General features: G+C 39.2%; 1 protein-coding gene across 1 annotated transcript in view; it reads left to right on the top strand.

The window, feature by feature from the left end:
* The window catches only part of LOC136694911 (tenascin), a 39,807-nt gene extending 19,225 nt beyond the window's left edge, over window positions 1-20,582 (top strand). Inside the window, exons 8-18 of the mRNA XM_066668740.1 lie at window positions 6,405-6,527; window positions 7,261-7,404; window positions 8,410-8,529; window positions 11,216-11,371; window positions 11,728-11,870; window positions 12,829-12,961; window positions 17,001-17,146; window positions 17,348-17,444; window positions 19,197-19,358; window positions 19,780-19,943; window positions 20,352-20,582. Coding sequence (XP_066524837.1) covers window positions 6,405-6,527; window positions 7,261-7,404; window positions 8,410-8,529; window positions 11,216-11,371; window positions 11,728-11,870; window positions 12,829-12,961; window positions 17,001-17,146; window positions 17,348-17,444; window positions 19,197-19,358; window positions 19,780-19,943; window positions 20,352-20,450 — 1,487 coding nt within the window. The 3' untranslated portion in view covers window positions 20,451-20,582. The remainder of the gene's footprint in view (window positions 1-6,404; window positions 6,528-7,260; window positions 7,405-8,409; window positions 8,530-11,215; window positions 11,372-11,727; window positions 11,871-12,828; window positions 12,962-17,000; window positions 17,147-17,347; window positions 17,445-19,196; window positions 19,359-19,779; window positions 19,944-20,351) is intronic.
* Window positions 20,583-21,385: the final 803 nt, after the last annotated feature.

Genomic DNA, 21,385 nt, shown 5'->3' with positions numbered 1-21,385 from the left:
TTCGCACCAAAGGTGTTTTCGGAAAAGCCCATGAAAGTAGACAACCAAGTAGAGGAAGCTGGGACACGTCTGCCATACAGCTCTCCATCTTCCCCACCACCACCCTCACTTCCTCTAGCTTCCTCTCTGCCTATTCCATTTCCATCTAAAATACCAAAAAGTCACCCCGGTACAAGTCAGCAATTAACAAAAAGACGAACTACTGGAACCTCTCCCAAGATGCCACTAATATTCAGAAACAAATTAGAAAAAAAGACACCTGGGATACAGAACAGGCCATTTACCAATAAAACATCAGCTCAGATCTTCAAAGAGAAGCATCCAATTAGAAACAGCCATTCTGAACCATTGTCTCCAACATTATCACTAGGACCAAAAATCACAGAAGGCAGATTGACCGCTTCTCAGGGATCTGTGAATGATACACAAGGATTAAAATATGAATCTGTCCAACGATCCAGTGCTGCTCCATCATTAACCAAAGAAACAGCACAAGTCATCTCAGATATTAGAAAGATGGGTGCACAAACTGAAGGTGGTATAATGGAACCTGAAAAGGCCAGAAATGGGACATCACCACTATTCCGTCGCACACCATTTAGAAGCACAATCAGGAAAGGACCTTTCCTAAGCCGAACCAGTCCAATTCTGAAGCCTCTTCAACATCCCCAAAGGAATCCACTACATAGACCTATCCTGCCTAGGATCCCAAACAGAGATAATATCACTGTTAGGCAACCTACTCCCAAAAAACAAGCAGAAACTGGAATCAATATAAGTGGTTTAAGTGCCCAATTTAAACCAGGATTCTCAGCAAGAGGAAAAAATGGTACATTCTTCAGACTTTCATCAAACCTTCACAGACAATTAAGGATAAATGCTACCACTATTCCTAGTGGCAATCAAGACAATAAACATGAATTAAGTACAACAGACAATCCAACAGTTACAACTAATGAGACATCTCAAGCTGTTATCAGAGATTCAGAAGACAGCATTGATCATGTCATGCAAACAGTTATAAACAGAGGTGACATCAGAGTTAAGCAAAATGTTCCTTATGACCAAGTAAAACCTGAAACCATCAGCAGCCCCCAAAATGGCTCAAATCTCAACCTTAAGCCAGGGTTTATGCAAAGTAGGAAAAATGGCACTGTGATCAGTCTTCCACTAAAACATACTCAAGTAAAGCCAAAAGCTACAGCTGCTCAGCACCCAAAAGGAAACAAAGAGTCCAAAGGTGAAACAGCTGACAAAGACCCAAATCCTGGTCTCCCAACAGATACAGATAAAGGCAACCTATCCAAAGTAACTCTCTCAACAGAAACAGGTGCCAATAAAGAACCTAAATATATTGTCCCAGTGGATGTATATGCTAACATAGATTCTGAAGTTACCCTCACAACTGAAAAATCTGCAACTGAAACTAACAACACATTTAAAGATAGAGATTCAGAAAGCATCACAGCTAGGCCAAAGGTTACCCAGGACCATATGAAACCTGACACAATCAGTAAGAGGCAAAATGGCTCAAATCTGGTTACACCAGCATTAACACTACGAAGACAAAATGGCACTGTTACCAAAATCCCACAAAAACACACTCAACTAAAACCAAAAGCTACTCTTACTCGCAGTGATCCAAAAAGAAGGATAGAGTCTAAAGCTGGAAAGGGCTCCAATGCTGGTCTTGTAGATGTCAAAGATGCAAGAAAAGACCCTAAACCTAGTCTCATTGCAGACACAAATACAGGCAAAATATCTAGAGCTAATCTCCCAGTAGATATAGATGCAAGCAAAGAACCTAATGTTGGTGTCTTAATAGACAAAGACCCAAAGTCAGATTCAAAATTTATTCTCACAAGAGATAAACCTGCCATTGATACTACTGCTTCATCTCAAAGTGCTGCTGGAGATTCAGAAAAGAGATATGACCCTCAAGCTACGACTATTGCAGCCAGACAAAGGATCCCTCATGTCCAAGTGAAACCAAAAATCATTGGCAGCCGCCAAAGTGGCTCAAATCTCACTGTCAGACCAGCATTACCTGGAAAAAGACAAAACACTACTGTGCTTCGATTTCGACCAAAACAAACTCAAAGTAAAGCAAAAGGCAGTCTTGCTCATGGTAACCTAAAAGGCAGTCAAATGTCCAGTGTGGGAAATGGCTCCAAAGCTGGCCTTTTAGCGGACCAGTATTTAACTAAAGACACTAAACCTAATCGCACACTAGATAGAGAAATCGGCAAAGCCTCTGAAGTTGCTCCCTCGACAGGAAAGGACAAAAACCAAGAACCTAAAATTGCTCACATCGGAGACAAGACGGCAAACAAATCTAAAGGAGCATTTGCATTTTTGAAGCCTTCAGAGAATGGAATTGATCATGTTGGGATTCAGAATGTAACATCTACAGGATTTATAATAATCTGGGGAGCCCCAAGAGGAATATTTCAGAACTTCATAATAACTGTCAGAGAACAGGAAAGAGGAAAATCTGGGCAGGGGGAGCAGGGAAGTGAGGATAAAGAGGACCACAAAGTGGAACAAGTAAACATAAGTGAAGATGCGAGAAAGAAAGAGGAAAATGAGAGGGAAACAAATGTCATCGATAGGTCCTCTAAAATCCAGACTGTGAAAAGGAATGGCAGTGACGATGGTGGAGTAATAAAGACATTTACCAAAGTGGTCCCTGATTCTTTTCGGTTATATCCTGTCACTGACCTCATCCCACAGACTGGATACTTTGTGTCCCTTATTGGAAATGGTCCTGGATTACGTTCCAATACTCACACCCTCATCATCAGTACAGGTACTCAGAACCCGAAGTGACATACTTAAGTCTTTCCTCTCATATTTAAGATACCACTGAAATAGTACTGTGCATCTTTTCAAGGTTATACTTTTTGTATTATGAACTAGTCCTTAGCTTTTTAACTTTGTCCATTGCTTTCTGTGTCATTCGCTCTTCGTAACTAAAAAGAAACATTAATCAAAGCTGTGATTTGTTTCCTAGACTAAGCTTTGATTACATTCCACACAATGCAATTTTAATAAATTGTGAATCATTTCTGTTTAATGCTAACCCTGTGTTATTTGTTGTGTTACAACTGGTGGTACAAGCTTAAAAACAGGCATGTTTTATAAATATTAATGGATTATAGAGTTTAGATCCATTGAACTAATGGATGGCATGGAAACACTAAATCAGCAGTGTGTCATGATTCCTCTCTTTGGGTCAGTGTTTGTCTAGTTTGAGGAGTTTGTTGCATTCTTCCTGTGTCTGCATGGGTTTCCTCCTACAGTCCCAACACTGGACTCTTTGCATTTTGAAAGAAGCTAGTGTGCATTGGCCAATTACAGATAAGATTAGTGAAGCCCAGTTTTATAAAGTAAAATAATAGACCAAATATTTGTAGATACCAGCCCATTCCAACATTCCTTCAAAGAGTTATATTAATGGGTTATTTTTCCCCTTTTGCTAAAGTAACAGCCTTTTTCCCAGGAAGGGTTTCCTGTAGGTGTTGGGACTTTGCAGTGATGATTTGATTGGATTCAACCACATATAAATTTTACTGATGTCAGGTGCTGATGTTGCATGATTAGTTCTGAATCATAAACAGCACTCCAACTGTGGAAGTGTGGAAGGGTCTGTTTTTTAGCTTTGTACACCAGTGTCAAATTCACACCTTTGCGTCGAAGTGTGCGTAGATGTGTCGTGAATATCAGCCTCCATTAAGTTGCTTTTATAGTGATGTGCCCATTTATACAAATGCACAAATGATAAAGAAATTGAGTAATTCTCCTGTATAATTTCATATTTATCAAAGGGATGAAAGTGGTGGTCTTTACCCATTGACTCCTAAACCTTCAAATGGACACCAAGCAGCTTCTATGATGATATTCACGAGACAGTCTATGAAAAAATGAGAAAATAAGACAAATTAAACTCAATAACAGCTATGCTCCTAATCATTTACTGCTGGTTTGATCTTCTTTCAGCCAGGATAACCTCACAGTCAGCCATCCTCACTGATACTCTCTCCACATTCACCCAAATGTGCGGGTAAGACCCAGGCTGGCCCTGAGATGTCCTCCTCCCGAAAGCTAGGGTAGATAATATAAGCACAAGGAATCATAAGAGTGACGCAATAAACATCAATGAGCTAAAACTTATTTACCATGTTAGTAGACATTAGTAGCAAACTATTTGAATTAGTATTAGATTGCACAAATACTATATTATTTTAACCCAATCCATGCCTTGAAACACACATTCACACACACTAGGAGGCAGTAAACACACATGCCCGGAGAAGTGGGCAGCACTAGCCACGGCGCGTGGGGAGCAGTTGGGGGTTGGGTTACTTTGCTCAAGGGCACTTCAGTCATAACCTGCTGACTCTGGGGATCGAACTGGCAACACGCCTAGTTCCCTGACCACCAGGCCACAGCTGCCCCCAGTGTTCATTTTGAGTGTTCGTTTAGGTGTGTAGTATGTCTCTGGGTGAGGGCTAAAGCAGAAAATTATCTACTATGTGGTTCCCGTATTGCAATACCCATAAATTCAGGTCACATGGATTTTGAAGAGTGAACACACAACCATTTCCCAGACTGCATTTCCCAGACTAGCAATGATGAACATGTGTACTGTCACTGAAAGATCACACTGCAAAACATGATGTCTTAAGTCACATTTCATACATTTTTATTTTTCTCATTGTGTGAATGTTGTGAGAATACTATAAGATTATTAAACCTATTTCTGGAACATTTTGTTTGCTTTTCATTTTAATTTTATTCAGTAAAAGTGTCTTATTCTGTTGACCGATGGCCCAAGGCTTCATCCAGTTAGAGTCTTTTATTGGCTCAAAATTTGAACAGGTTTATGAAATCATTTTTAAGCTTATGGTTTTATAAATTGCCAACACATTACTGAGATTAAAGAGGTCTCCACTAGGTGTAAGCTTAACCAATGTCTGAAATACCCACTGTCAAAAATATGACAAGGTTTAACAAAAATAAATAATTTAAAATCTATTTAATATATATAACTTTTCTCATTATGGGAATGTTGTAGATTATGTATGTTGTTTCAGGACATTTTACTTGTTTTAAGTAAGTTTGTATATATATATATATATATATATATATATATATATATATATATATATATATATATATATATATTATTTAGGATTTAAGAGGTTTTTAATTATATTTTTATAAAGTTTATAATTTTGTTGTTCAGTAGCAGTGAAAAATGTGTAGTCTAGTTTGTCTAGTTTAGTCCTAATTTGAGTGATATATTGAGAAATATTACTTTTATTAATATTAGAAAGATTTATGGTGTTTTCACGTAATAAGATATGATGTTTTGCAGTGTGAACTTGACTGAAATCTGGGAAATCCATTCCTTATGTAACAGATATGTTGACTTTCTTTTAGACATTAAGTCATTTTTATGTATTTTTAAAAATGAGAATCAGAACCAGTCAAGTCGCAGCAGGAACGACACAATATCCATCAAATCCCAAGCTCTTTGTCTTTTCCAAAGTGACCTATCTACTGATAAACTTCTTGAACTCACTTCTCTTCTTCATCCTCACGGCACTCACTTCTTCTTTTATGGTTTTCTTTCGTTTTTTCCTAGGATCAAAAGACCTGCATCATCACTACGGTCTACTCTCTCTCTCTCTCTCTCTCTCTCTCTCTCTCTCTCTCTCTCTCTCTCTCTCTCTCTCTCTCTCATCCAGGATAAGTTTCCTTATTAACCCTGAGTGTTGTATTTGTATATAGAGTGGTGTATATACTGTATATATGTTTTGTTTGCACATATATACATCAGAACACATTCTATGTGTACACTAATAATAACCGGCAGTCAACAGTACACTGATATGAAGCTTTTAAGAGATGCTATGAGAAAATTTACAAGCAATTTTTAAAGGGAAGTAAAGGTTATTGTCTGCTTTATTGGCCCCTCTTTCATTCTGTCTTCCTTTATTTCTTCAATCCCTGAATTTGTTTTGTTCTACTTTTTTATTTATTTTTTTCTGCAAAAATATAGTGAATAAATTGAATTAATCTCATTTGGAATTGTTGTAGGAATATTATACATAATTAAACATGTTGAAAGTACATATATGCAAATTAATTTAATTTAATAATTCCATATAAAATTTATCTTAAAGTCTTGTAATATTCTTAGATTATTTCAGTTATAGAGAGTTTCACTAGATGAGGTATAATTCTGATTTTCTTCAATACTTTTTCCCTTTTAGTGCCTTAAAGCTTTTTCTCTCAGTGTAAAAGTTCTCTCTCTCCTCTCCTGTTTCTGCTTTTTTAGTTTTATCTTCTCTGATGTTCCTTATAGTTATTTCTATGTGTTTCTGGTGGTCCCTCAGGCCCTGAGCCCCCTTCAAACCTGGTGTTCAGTAAAGTAACCGACAGCTCTCTGACAGTGTCCTGGACCAAACCTAAGAACCCAGTGTCTGGATTTAAAGTAACTTACACACACAAAGAGGACGGTGAGACGCTTAAAGAAACAAATTTTCAGCATTTACATTTCAAAACATTGATGTACCATTAAATAATATGACTGTGAGATAGATAGAAATCTATGAGATAGATAAAAAGATAGACAAACAAAAACTAGCAAGGAATATTTATGATAGTAATTTAGAGTTTTATAATTTTACAATAAAATACAACAACTTTGTTTTCTTTTTTCTGATTTTATTTGTGTAATCTAATTTAACTAGTTTTAGTAAATGATAATTTGGAAGAAATATTTACAACATGTGAAATAATGTCTGTTCATAACAATTAGACACGTTGGATAAAATAATTTCAATCAAGAAACAAATAATTTACTAAAAATTAAGTAAAAATTATTAAGAAATAATATAGAAATAATTTGAAAAACCTTATACTATTTTAGCTGATAGTTTATCAATAATCTCCTACAGAGACTAAATTGAAGGTATTTTCACAAAAGTATATATTTTATTTAGTGTAGTTTTTATATAATCCGAAGTTTATTCATTAGTTTGGAACTGGAAATTCAAGGCTAATCTTTCTAACAAATAGAGGACACCTATGAACCACAGACAACTTTCCAGACAATTGTTTTAATAACATGTATTATCAAAATAGTTAGCCTATATAAAATGTCTCAGAATTTGAGAATAAGTCGAAATGTCATTGCAAATAATAAACATGTATCATTATTTTATTGATCCTGATATTCTGTGATTGTAGGAGAACCGTTCTCTGTGTCGGTGGATTCTACAGACTCAGCTGTGGATCTTTCCAAACTTTCTCCTGGATCTTCATATGAGGTCAGCGTCATCTCTGTGCTCGGGCTGGATGAGAGTGACCCCATCAGCAGGATTGCATTCACACGTAAGAGTCTTTGGAATGATTTTATAATCTAGTCCAGGTGAGGGCTCAGAATAATACTCTCCATTTTTAAGTTTTATGTTTTAAAATTACAGTAATGCCCCTGACTAATGTGACTGCCCCTGATCAAATGATAAGTCTTGTTGGTTTTCTAAGAGAACATTGGTTAGCCAATGTTAGTACACACGTGTACGTTACTACACATTTCTATTTCATTATTAAATATTTGGGATTTAACATTTTAAGATAAAGTTTGCACTGATCCCAATTCATGTTTATTTTCCCTAATAAGTATATTTAAACCAGGACCTAGGCCTTATTGGACTGTGTTAAAGTATTTTGAACAGAGTCTTTTGAACAGAGACGCCAAAACCTTGCACTGGACTGTTACCTGCTTCAGTGTTTAATGATTTTCTGAGCTTTTAGTAGCAGATTTTTCCAGGAGTATGTTCCTCCCCATTATAGTCCTGCTTTCAAGTTTGCTTTTTAAGAGCATGTTAAACAGTCTCGGCTCGTAATGGCTCTAGCAGGTGCAGAGTCTGGAGAAGTGAGGTTTTAGCGTTTCTCTAAGGACCCTGAGTGGATGCGGCTCCAGAGAGAGCTTGGCCGACGTTAGCGCGTGGATATTTTTGAATGCATTCACAGATCACAGACGTTAACTGAGGAATCAGAGATTTTATGCAATGACCATTCCTCATCTTGTAAAACAACTGCTATACTGACATCTAGTGGCCTGGATGTGTCAGGGATTCTGTGCTAAAACGATGCTACAACAGCAACCCCAATTTCCCTGTTTCCTTTCTTATATACTCCAAAGTCTTTCTGTAATCTTCACTCTTTGGGCCCCTTTTGTCTGGATGCCTCATATGCCCTTTGTTTATTTTTAACTTAACTTAATCCCATTTCCTTTAGTACTGTACGTAGTCAGGGTACTTGTCTTTGTTCATTGTGTTACAGTCATACTTGTCTCCCTCCACCCCCATCATTATGCTGTCTAATTTTTCTCAGTTCCTGACACACCGGCTGATCTCAGGACCATAAATGTCACGGAAACGAAGGCCTTGTTGCTATGGAGACCAGCCTTGGCGACCGTGGACCAGTACGTCATTGTCTATGGCTCAGAGGAAGGTAAGCCACATCTCAGAAACACACATTCGCTAACGGGAGTCTTTTAAAACAGCATGGTCTGCACCAGTACAGCCTTTCACAAGGTGTTTCACTCTCAAAGCCAGGTGGATCTTAACAAACAGGCTCCAGACTACACAGTAAAATCAGCACTTAAAAATATAATTTCCTACAGTGATTTCCTCCAAACCGAGTTATGTTTTTAAAGCCCACATGCTGGTCACTGTTAAAACTCAAGGCTGTGTGTTCAGCTCGAGGAAAAGTGCAGACAGAAAGTAATTTGCACATTAATGTATTGTGTTTATTAAGTTTGGGAACAGTTTAGCAAAGTTAAGGTTCACCCACTGTTCAAAGCTTGTCTGATCTTAATCCAAAAGCATGGAATATAATGAGATGCTATGGAGTAGCTGCATATGAGCCTCAGATCACCATGCTCAGTCTCAAGAGTCCACCAGAGGGACATTAATCCCCACAAAATTGGGCTGGGGAGCAATGGGACTCTGGCCAATAGCTTTGGGAGAAGTCGAAGTGCCAGAACTACTCTTCCAAAATCAGTACTTGAGGAATATTTATGTGGCAAACATCCATCAAATCCTGACTGAAATGTTCCAACATCTAGTGTTAAGCCTTCCCAGAAGAGTGGAGGTAGTTGCTGCACCGAAGGAGGACAAAGACCCTGTTGTTACCCTTGATTTCGGAAGAAATATTGGGCAAAGGTTTTGGATGCTATACCTACTTTAAATCATTCACTGCACATTTTATGAACACTGCTCTGAACACACAGTTGTCCTCAGCCTACACTCGTCCAAATCTCTGGCAGCTTCTTTGTCCCTTTCTATTTTGTGAGCTGTAGGACATGTGTGTTTTCTCACTCAGATCCTGTAAACGGCAGCCTGTTTCTATATGAGGCAATGGTGATGGAAAAATGACTGTGATTTTCTCCAGTCGTGTGACTCCAGTCATTTCCATTCAGTGGGACACCTTATACCCCTTTTTCCATAAGTGAACACAGTTCTGGTTCTTAATGCAACGTCTGTGACCTGCTTTGGTCAAAACCCCCCTGTGTAAACAGCCCTGTTCAGAACGCCCACTTTCAGCACCTGTTCCTTTAAATAATAACGAGACGCTCACTGTTCACCCCGACGCCGAGCTCACAGCAGTGTGGAGCAAGGAGCAGAAACTCTTATGTCTACACACTCAGTTTAAGATCTTTTAATATGAAGGAGACACTGTGTGAATTGTGTGGGGCTGTCAGTGATCTGCAGAACAAACATCATGGACTGTTTATTGTTGCTGGAGATTTCAACCTCAATTCTTCCTAAATTCCATCAGTTTGTGGACTTTGCCACACATTGGACCTTGTGTATACTAACATCCCCAATGTGTACAGAGCGGAGCCACCATTCTCAGGCCACCATTTAACTCCCACAAACTGACCAAACTGACAAACTACCAGCAGGTAGGAACCTGGCCAACAGAAGCCATATCTGCTCTCCAGAAGTGATTTGCGCAAACAATATTGGGAATATTTAGGGATGGGTGTGAGTGCTGAGAGTGACACTGTTAGCTTGGAGTAGTACAGAATCTTTTGCTAGCAACATCGGCAAGGTCTCCAAGACCATCATGACACACCCCCAACTAGAAACTGTGGATGACTCCTGAGATGGGTGTGCTGCTGAGGACCTGTGACTCAGCCTTCGGAGAAGGTGACAAGGGGGCTTTACGTACAGAAGATCTGTAAGGTGTGGCACTTGTGGCAGGTGATTAACAACACTAACATCAAGACAACAACACCATTGTGTGATAGTGATACCTACATGGTTTGAAGCACACAATGATAGGGCAGCAAGTAAGTCCATGCCTCAGCCTAGAAAACAGAGTACAACAGGTGTTGTACCCTGGCTGCAGATGGGAGGAATACTCTGCATAGAGTCAATCCACAGAAGGATGCTGGACCTGATGACATTCCAGAGACATTTCTGATACAGTATTGTATTAAACATTAATCTTCTAGCTGCTACCTGTGACTGCTATTCCTGCACTCCTATTTTGTGTTGCACCATGGTCCTGGGGGATCATTGTCTCATTTTTTTATGTATATTTGCATATAGCTGGAATCAAAATAAAGCCTTCTGAACTTGAACTTGTCTTTGCTCTCTCACATAAACATGGGTCCTGTGCTGTGATTGGACATACTCAGACGAGGGGGCAGGGCAATAGTAAAGACTCTCCACTTGGTGGTCTCCTTTCATAGTGTGTCAGTTGGTGGGCTTCAGATCTCAAAATTAATGTGCACAAGTACCACTGCCCTAAACAGTATGAAACAGTTACAGAAAACCAATGAATAAATGAATGGATGAATGAATGAATGAATGAATGAATGAACCCCCCCCCCCCCCCGAGTGCTGATATACAGTGTGTCCAAATCTGCGCCCTGTTTACTATACAGTGCACTATTTATGGGTTCCGCCATTTTGTATGACTGTCCGAAAACCTAGTGCAGTATTTTCAGTACACTGAATCATTCCCACAATGCACTGCAAAAGTTAGTGTACAACCCATGTACAGGGAGCCATTTCGGACACGGTGCTAGAGTACACAAGCTGGGACCTTTTATCTCTACATGTATCCCTCATGTTTACAGGTGTGTTTTATTAACCCTTCGTTAATGTGTGTATCTCTGTTTCAGTCCCAGGCTCGGAGCTGACTGTCCAAGTGTCTGGTAACGCAGCAGAACAACAGCTACAGGCTCTCAAAGCTTCCACTAAGTACACCGTCACCATCGTGAGCCAGCTGGGAGACCGCAGGAGCCCAGGATCCACCACCTTCTTCACCACAACCAGCGGTTGGTCCTGAGATGACATAACTCAACCTGTCCAGCTCAGTTCTATCCACACGTTGATTCAGATCATTAACAAATTGATTCTTATGATTATTGATAACCTATTAATCCAGCTATTTATAGAAACTGAGAATCTCGTTCAAGAAACACACACATCTTCACCTTAGAATTCCTGATTTATGTCATGGGGATGTGATGTTTGAGTTAAACCTAGTGACCTCCATGTTGTTTACTTTCCAGTTGAAGTTGAAGTTGAAATTATAAACCCTAATTTCTACTACACAATGGATAAATTATAAAAAGTACGTAGGAAAACCGGTATGTAGAAAAAATAACCCAGCCTCCCCTGTCTGTGATAGGCTCAGGTGGAAGGGGGGATGGGCCTCGTAACCTCACAGCCAGTCAGGTGACCCCTCGTACCGCTGTGCTGTCATGGAAGCCTCCTGCTGCAGCGGTGACGGGCTACAAACTGATCTACTTCACTGAAGGCCAGGAGATTAAGGTGAGACCAGCAAATGAGCCCTGTCCCAAAACTAGTATTAGCTGGCTACAGTCTTCAGGCTCTCAGACAGCACTGAATTAAAATCAGATAAGTTTCTGTAGTGGAAATTACTGCATGGGCTCAGGAACACTTCCCAAAGCCACTATCTGTAAACACAGTTCATCACTGTCTCAATAAACACAAGTTAAAACACAAATGCGAAAATAAACCAGATATAAAAAGGATCCAGAGACTTCACCGTCGTCTCAGGACCTGAGTTCATTAAAGACAGACTGAGGTGAAGTTGAAAAGTGTCCTGTGGTCTGACAAGCCAGATTTTGAAATTTGTTTTGGAAATCATGGACGCTGCATTTTCCGGACTAAAGAGGAGATGGTTTTATATACATTTTTCTCAGCATCCCAGCTCTTAAGGTAATGGGGTTTGTATATGACCCTCACAACCAATTCTATTCAGTTCAAAATGCAAGTTTCTCTTTCTACTCTGTTCCCGTTTTCTCTATATTTCTCTTATCTTCTCTGCTTGGTGTATCTCTTTTGCTATGTTTAAGTTCATTGTTGTGCCCTCACATAAACACAGGTCCTGGGTGGTCTTGTTTCTCAGTGTCTTGGATGGTGGACTCCAGATCCAAACATCAAATTGGACATGAACTGAACAAGGGACTGTTTCATAATATGTCCTCTTTAAAGAAATTGGACATAGTAACGCATTCACATTCTAAACTGGCACAAGCAAACAAGACTGCGCGTGTGTGTAATGGAACAAAACAGAAATACTATCACTGATTATAGTGGGGCTTTAGGTCAGTGACTACACTGACACTGTAGCTATTTAAATATATTCACTATTTTGAGATAGTAAATACATTATATATTATTATACTCATAGTTGTATGCATTTAAATGAGCCAGTGAGCTTCTATACTCCGACTAACAGCTGTTTGGTGATATTGCTTTAAAGGAAGTGCTCCTTGAGCCTAACATCACTGAGCACAAGCTGATGGGACTGCACCACTCGTCCAATTACACAGCTCGACTGCAGGCCCAGAGAGGTGCCCTCTACACAGCCGCCATCTCCACTGACTTCACTACAGGTACAGTAGCCCACAGCTCACTTCAGAGTTTATTTTTGTGAGGGATGGCTTTGCGTCCATCCAGTATTAATGTCTAGTGGATTAATGTCATTAATGGTTAATGATAGCAATGGTTTCTCCTCTTCTGCAAAGTGTTTAGACTCAGTGTTAAACAATGCTGTGAGGATTGATGGCATTTGGCCACATGAGATAGTGAAGTCAGGAAGTATGTTTGGATGAATAGTTCACTCTCAGAATATTAAAAAAAAAAAAGTTTATGTATTTCTTACAGTTTATTTTCCATCTCTTTCTCTTTGAAATTTTATTTAAAATACATAAATTTTTATTTGTAATGTTGCAATTGTAATTTTTACTTATATGTAAAAAAAATAGTAATAATGTAAGTATTTGCAACAATAATAATACATGTATTATTATTAAAATATAATATATATTTAAAAGCAGCAGGTAGTGTCTCCATCACAGCTCCATGGTGTGTTTGAGTCCCGCTCCGGGTGATTGTCTGTGAGGAGTGTGGTGTGTTCTCCCTGTGTCTGCGTGGGTTTCCTCCGGGTGACTGTCTGTGAGGAGTGTGGTGTGTTCTCCCTGTGTCTGCGTGGGTTTCCTCCGGGTGACCATCTGTGAGGAGTGTGGTGTGTTCTCCCTGTGTCTGCGTGGGTTTCCTCCGGGTGACCATCTGTGAGGAGTGTGGTGTGTTCTCCCTGTGTCTGCGTGGGTTTCCTCCGGGTGACCGTCTGTGAGGAGTGTGTATATATTGTATATTTAAGTTACACCATGTTACACAGGAGTATATACTACTAACGTAGGTAGAAAAGTATATTTCTTTGAGCTGCTGCATCATCACTAAAACACATGCAGACCGTTTTTCCTGCTAAAGCCCCAGTCAGACAGGGTTAGTTTTATGGAGCTGGAGTAATGTAACTTTACCACAGGATGTCAGTAATATTTATGACGGATTTGCACTGAATACGAAATCTGTGGAGATGGGAGTTTCTACACGATTTAGACATCCCACCAAACAGCTGCAGTGCTACTGGAGTAGCCCTCAATGAGCTTATCTTCCAGTTCTTCTTAACAGACGCTGGGTGAGGTGAGGGCTATAAACTCCACTCCTTCATAATCCTTCACACAATTATTATAACTGCTTTTTACTGTAGGTAATGTTGGTAGGTAAATGAGCAGGATACAAGTTCCTTACATGTATGTAGCTGCAATTTTGCACAGAAGTTTCCCTCCTCTGAGTGATCTTTTAGGTTGTGATATGAATTTGACTGTGCTGCAAGGTTCTCCCTGTGTCTGCATGGGTTTCCTCCGGGTGACCGTCTGTGAGGAGTGTGGTGTGTTCTCCCTGTGTCATAGGTGAGAGTGTGTGAGTGAATGTGTGAGTGTGTGTTGCCCTGTGAAGGACTGGCACCCCCTCCAGGATGGACTCCGGACCCACCGCAACCCTGGATTGGATAAGTGCTTACAGACAATGACTGAATGAATGTGAACATATATATATATATATATATATATATATATATATATATATATATATATATATATATATATATAACCTTAAACTAAAACTTTAATTATGAAATAGTTATGTACTTTTGATATTTTAAAACCAATAACATTTAGTAAATCCTAATATATATTGTATATTTAAGTTACACCATGTTACACAGGAGTATATACTACTAACGTATGTAGAAAAGTATATTTCTTTGAGCTGCTGGATCATCACTAAAACACACAAAATGTGCTTAAATTATTAATAAAACTTAAAATCAAAATTATAGTCTTTATAACAAAGGAACAAACAGACCATGTAAAAAAAACGTGCTAATAAATATGACACACTAACACAAAATATGTGTTAAATAATATTACAGATTACAATAATTTTACATTAGAAATATATGACTTATACTACACTAAGCATATACATATATCTAAATTGTGTTTTAATATGGAAACAGGTGAAAAAACCTGAGTAGAATACTCAATATATATATTATGTGTAAAGTAATATAAATTACATTCCAATATAATAGTGATTTAGCACAAATTAATGTCTCCAGAATAACTATCACATAGAGTCACATTTGTATATTCCCTGTATTTTTAAGAATTAAAAAAAAGCCTAAACTAATTGGTGAAATCTGAAATTTACATTCACATTTATAGCATTTGTTAGTCACACTTATTCCTGAATGACATAGATATCTAATCAGATGTAGAGATGTAGGTAAATGCAGTGTTAGGAGTATTGCCTAAGGACTCTTATTTTGCTATAGGCAGGTTTCAGGCCCAAGCTTTAAAGTGAACTTTCCCCACTACACTTTACCTTCCATTTCATAGCTTGTTGAATCATTTCCTTACACTCATTGTTCACTTTATTACATACAACTGTAATATTTTTATAGTTACAGCCAAACTGCAGACACTTAACTCTAAAACAGCTGACTGTTCAAGAGGTGTTTCTAATAAAGTGCCCATGGAGCATTCATGTATTAATGCTATAGTTATGGTTGTGGTGGTACAGCTCTGTTTTATTACGCATTGGGCCATTTTCCCAGAACCAGATTAAGCCTAAGCCTAGTCTAATTCAGTTTCCCAACAGTCATCATTGCTACTGCAGTTTAGCCCAAACCCTCTTCAGAATGGACTGGTTGATCAGGGGGACGTCTGGAATAAATTCTTCAATAGCAAAATGTTTTTATAACATAACACTTCCTCAGGGACAAAGGTCCGGCCTCTGAATGGCAATAAAATTACAGGATGAGTGAGTTTCCACTGGGTGGTGTTCTCTACTCAAACACACACACAGTCTGTTGTTGCTATTGTCTCCATGCAGACCGTTTTTCCTGCTAAAGCCCCAGTCAGACAGGGTTAGTTTTATGGAGCTGGAGTAATGTAACTTTACCACAGGATGTCAGTAATATTTATGACGGATTTGCACTGAATATGAAATCTGTGGAGATGGGAGTTTCTACCCGATTTAGACATCCCACCAAACAGCTGCAGTGCTACTGGAGTAGCCCTCAATGAGCTTATCTTCCAGTCCTTCTTAACAGACACTGGGTGAGGTGAGGGCTATAAACTCCACTCCTTCATAATCCTTCACACAATTATTATAACTGCTTTTTACTGTAGGTAATGTTGGTAGGTAAATGAGCAGGATACAAGTTCCTTACATGTATGTAGCTGCAATTTTGCACAGAAGTTTCCCTCCTCTGAGTGATCTTTTAGGTCGTGATGTGAATTTGACTGTGCTGCAAGGTTCAGCGCCTGAGATTCACCCTGTACTCAAATAACTCTGATTTGTGCCATACATTACATCACTAATCGCCTCCTCCACCTCCTCCATTCCTGATAAAACCTGCAAGAACCTTCTCTACAAAGGAATATTGAGAGAGTATTCACCCACATGTCAATTCACAGAGGATTAAAATAATATAGGCTCATAACACTCTGGAATCTTTCCTGAAACAGGAGCACACACTCTGGAAAAATCACTGAAATAGTGTGTAAACGGAACAGATGCTGGGGATGAACCACACATCAGTGAGAATAACTGGTTATATTTGGAGGAGGAGTGGAGAACAAGGTCTTAAAATCAGATATTTACCTGTCTCACATATCAGATATCACATTAAAGTATTTACATTGTGTAGAGTGCAGAGACTTTAGAATCGCCCCACCCCCTCATCAGAGTCTGTCCAATCACAACGCTGGACCCACATTATACGTGAGAGTGCAAATGAGGTTTAACACAGCAACAAGCTCAGAGAAATAAGAACACTGAGTAAAAATAATAATGGAGTAGAAAGAGAACAGAGCAAAAATGGCTAAACACCAGAGCTTCTGCTCCTCACTCCTCACTGCTGTGCGCTCAGGTCGGGGGTGAACAGCGAGCGGCTCATTATCATTTAAAGGAGCAGGCACAAAAATCAGACGACTTACAGTTTTAATCCTACAACAAATGCAGGTTTATGGAGGGTAGCAGTGCTGTACATTATATTAACAAATGTAACTAACCACTCCTCAGGTGTCCTGAAGTATCCCTTCCCCACGGACTGTTCCCAGGAGCTGATGAACGGGATGCGACAGTCCGGTGTGACAGAGATCTTTCCTGGAGGAAGAGAACCAGTCAGAGTTTACTGCGATATGGAGACTGACGGAGGAGGCTGGACGGTAAGACGGAGGCGTGTAGCAGTCTGTTACACCTCTAACTGTATTTAAGAAGCTGCTCATACATTCAGTGAAGTGTGGCACTGGCTAAAGCCTTTTTATCTGAGAGATTGTGGTCTCTTACATCAGGAGTCTTTTTCTACTAATCATAAAAACACACCACAGATCAGTGGATCACTTATTTCTGTCTACATCGTGTACCAGGTCTTCCAGAGGAGAAAGGACGGGAAAACAGACTTCTTCAGAAGCTGGCAGCAGTACAGTAGAGGCTTTGGGGACCTGGACGGAGAGTTCTGGCTCGGTGAGGAAGCCCGTCCATCACAGTGAGACTGTTTAGAGATCATCAGCTCGGCTCAGGTTTAATAAAAGCAAACAAAAGCCATTAACACCATCCAAACACCACTGAAGTGTCATAACAGACGAGGAGAAGATGACTTTATGTAATTTACACCCATAACTGCTCCATTAAAGCATTACATAAGAATCAGTCAAACTCCAAACTCTGATTCAGAACCGATTCCACTGCAGTGTCTGTGCACTCAAAGCCCTAAAAACTAAAATAAAGATTTCAGTTGCATCACAGCAGCGTGAAACATTTTTAAAACTTTTTGTGGAAACGACAAGCTACTTTTTTTGGTATTTTCACCAAAATACCTTTAAAGGAAACTTTGTAGCACCAAGAATTAGTAAACTAATTGTAAATAATTTTTCCATGAAATCTCTCATGGGAGCCAAGTTTTATATACGTTTAGATCCAACTCTCCAACCAGGACACTAAGAGTCAGTGTGACTGCTGTTTCACAACCTCAGAAATAATCACAGGAGAAACGACTGCACCCAGACCAATATAAAATTAACAATTTATATATATATAGGTATGTAAATATGCTCCAGTGTTAAAGCTGAGATATTTTTTCTAATGTCGCTGGGAGCTTGTTCCTCTATGGTTTTTTGATCACTGTTTATTGTACTTTGGCTGAAACTGTTTTTTTTTTTCTTGCCAGTTTTTACATTTGACTACTTTTTGTGTCGTCTTTATTAGTCAAAGCAAAACACATCCAAACCACAGACGCTGTGTTTTTCTTTGGTACGAGTCTCGGTTGGCTTCAGTGTTTAGGTTCGCCTTCAGGTTGCTTCCTTGTAGCAGATAGGGGGAGAATCACTTGACTACAGTGTGATAGTGTGGTTTTAAAGGGGCTGTACATGAACACAGTCAGGACACATCAGAATTAATAAATATATAATAATAAAAAAATCTGGTAAAAAATAAATATAATTGAAATAGACAAGATTATGTCGATTAAAAGTTCTGAATTTTAATTAGTTTTCAACTAATTGCCCAGTCCTTATATATGTCTTTGCTGAAGAAATCATCTTTAATCCTGTCAATACATCAAATATGTCTCATTTTGATGTAATTGAAGATTATTGAAGATTACGGTTAATTTCATTTTTAGAAATATGTCTTAAAATAGGCAAAATAATCAGACAAATGTTGTTTTTCAAACACTAATTGTTTGTACTTGATGGATTTTATTTATTTTATCCAATAAATAATATATTTTATTTTTATGTGCTTATATACACATGCTTTTATGAATGAACAAGCATTTGGAAATATATACTTACATTTGCCTTAGAAACATGTTTGAAGCATGTTCTAATGAGCTTTTTGACTGAAACAACGATTAGAAAAAATATATATCCGCGTTCAGACTGAAGATACATTTAGTGTGGTTTCAGTAGAAAAGGTCATCCTGAGTTTATTTACACACTGAGGGAGACATGGGCTTTATTGGGTCAGGAGGAATACACTCTGGTCTTTGGCGTCCCCTTGTGGACAGAAATAATCTGCACTTAGAAAAACTCTTGAAAATGTAATTAAATATCTGTCTGTGTCTCTGTCTCTATCTCCCTCTCTCTACCTCTCTCTACATATCAATCTGTCTCTATTTCCCTCTTTCTCTCTTCCTTTCACTCTCTCTATCCACCTATCCACCTCTATCCATCTCTATATCTATCTCTTCTTTCTTCTCTCTCTCTCTATTCTCAGGTAATGATCTGCTCCACAATCTGACCACTGTGACCAGTATGTCTCTGAGGGTGGACCTGAGATCTGGGAATGAGTCTGTGTTTGCGGCGTACTCCAGCTTCTCTGTGGACACCATGAAGAAGCACTACATGATCGGAGTGTCTGGATACTCGGGAACAGCAGGTCAGACCCTCTGTTAATCCACACAGACCAGAGATCAGGAATTATTCTCACACTGTGAAGTCATTACTTCATCAGCCAGATTCATTCATATCTATACATATGTATATATTCATGTACAGTATATATTAGTAAGGAATTATAAAATATTAATAAGGAAGTATAAACTTGTACAAACAGGGGAATACTGCCTTTAAACTGCAGTTAACACAAGGCCACTCTACACACTTAGAGGAGAACACTGTCTGCCCATTTCTGGGAAAGTCCATTCTCTCCAAAATATAGGCCTTATTTCTTTAAGACCACGTCTCGCCAGCTTCACCCCAAACTGTCTTTTAACTGCTTGGTTTGGAGGTATTTTATTCAGGAGATTATTTAGAGATAGGTTGTTATTATTATTATTATTATTATATCTCCTCTGCAGGTGATTCTCTGAAGTATCATGACAAAAGGCCATTCTCCACCAAAGACAGAGACCCTGAGCCCTACATCACACGATGTGCCATGTCCTACAGAGGGGGCTGGTGGTACAGAAACTGCCACGAGGCCAATCTGAACGGCCTCTATAACACACACACTAACCATCAGGTATACACACACACACACACACACACATGCACACATAAACACACACACTCACACACAAACCTGCCACAAGGCCAAGCTCAACACCTTTTATAACCACACAAACCATTTGGTACACACACTGACCTCAGGTAGGATCATATCTACACACACACACACACACACACACTGCTGAATATTTCTGACTATACAGGTGCTTCCGAAATGTGTGCTTTGCCATCTAGGCCATTGCATGGAGCTCCTTCACTCCAGAGAAGACAGTTCCACTGACCCACAGGCCAGATTACACACCTCTGTCCTGCAAATGGCATTTGGCTTAGTGTGGTTAGGCTCATAGTCAGCCATCCATCAGCATCCTATTTACTGACTGCTTTTGTGCATGTGTTTGTGTGTGTGTGTGTGTGAGATTAGGGCGTGATCTGGACCGCATGGAAAGGGAAGGACTTCTCTATTCCATTCGCAGAGATGAAGCTCCGCCCAACTTCATTTAATCCTCGATCACAAGGATAGAGACAACGAGACAGAAAGAGAAGAGAGAAGAAAGGAGAAGAATGAGACACACACACACACACATAAATCTTGGAACTCTTTTACTTTAAGCTATAAACTTGTGATTTTCAAACGAATGGCATAAAGAACATTTATCAGTATTTTTATTGTACAGTTTTCTGGATCCTGTCTTTTCCTTTTTCTTTGTTCTATAGAAGCCCATTTCTGACACTTTGAGTGAAAGTATATGAAGCCTTGTAACAGGACAAAATAATAAGAGTGTCCACTGATCATGATTTACTACGACATACTATCTCACAGTAATGCCTTGGGATCTCATAGTCATGATGTCATAATGACTTTCTGTCTCTGTATATATTCATCATGACTTTCAAGACGATAAGTCATTATTATGAGATCCTTAGTCATAATCATAATCATGTTCCTGGTGTTATGAGATGATAAATAATTGTTATGAAACGCTACATCATAGTAAATCATGATCATGAAGTGCTATGCCATTATTCGTTCATTCATCCAGTCCGGAGTCTACCCGGAATCACCGGGCGCCAGTCGTTCACGGGGCATCACACACTCAAACATTCACTCACACCTTTGGACACGTTTGAACAGTCAGTTCACCTACCAATGTTTGTGTTTGGACCGTGGGAGGAAACCGGAGCCCCCGGAGGAAACCCCCATGGACACAGGGCAAACACACTACTCTCCTCACAGACAGTGACCTGAGGCGGGGCTTGAGCCCACAACCCCAGGAGCCTGGAGCTATGTGACGTATAATACGTTTAACACTCATTAACTAGTGTCAGAGCTGGGTTTCTGCAGGGACCTGTGCTGTTGTGGTGTGTATGAATATTATGCACTGTCTCTCTCACTATGAAGCTACGCCACAACTCTGCACATGTGCCATGGATATGTAGAGCTGTCTGTATGTACTC

Source organism: Hoplias malabaricus, chromosome 4, assembly GCF_029633855.1.
Source record: "Hoplias malabaricus isolate fHopMal1 chromosome 4, fHopMal1.hap1, whole genome shotgun sequence".
Lineage (NCBI taxonomy): Eukaryota > Metazoa > Chordata > Actinopteri > Characiformes > Erythrinidae > Hoplias > Hoplias malabaricus.
Note: the sequence above shows the minus strand (reverse complement) of the source record. Positions and strands in the feature narration are given on the sequence as shown.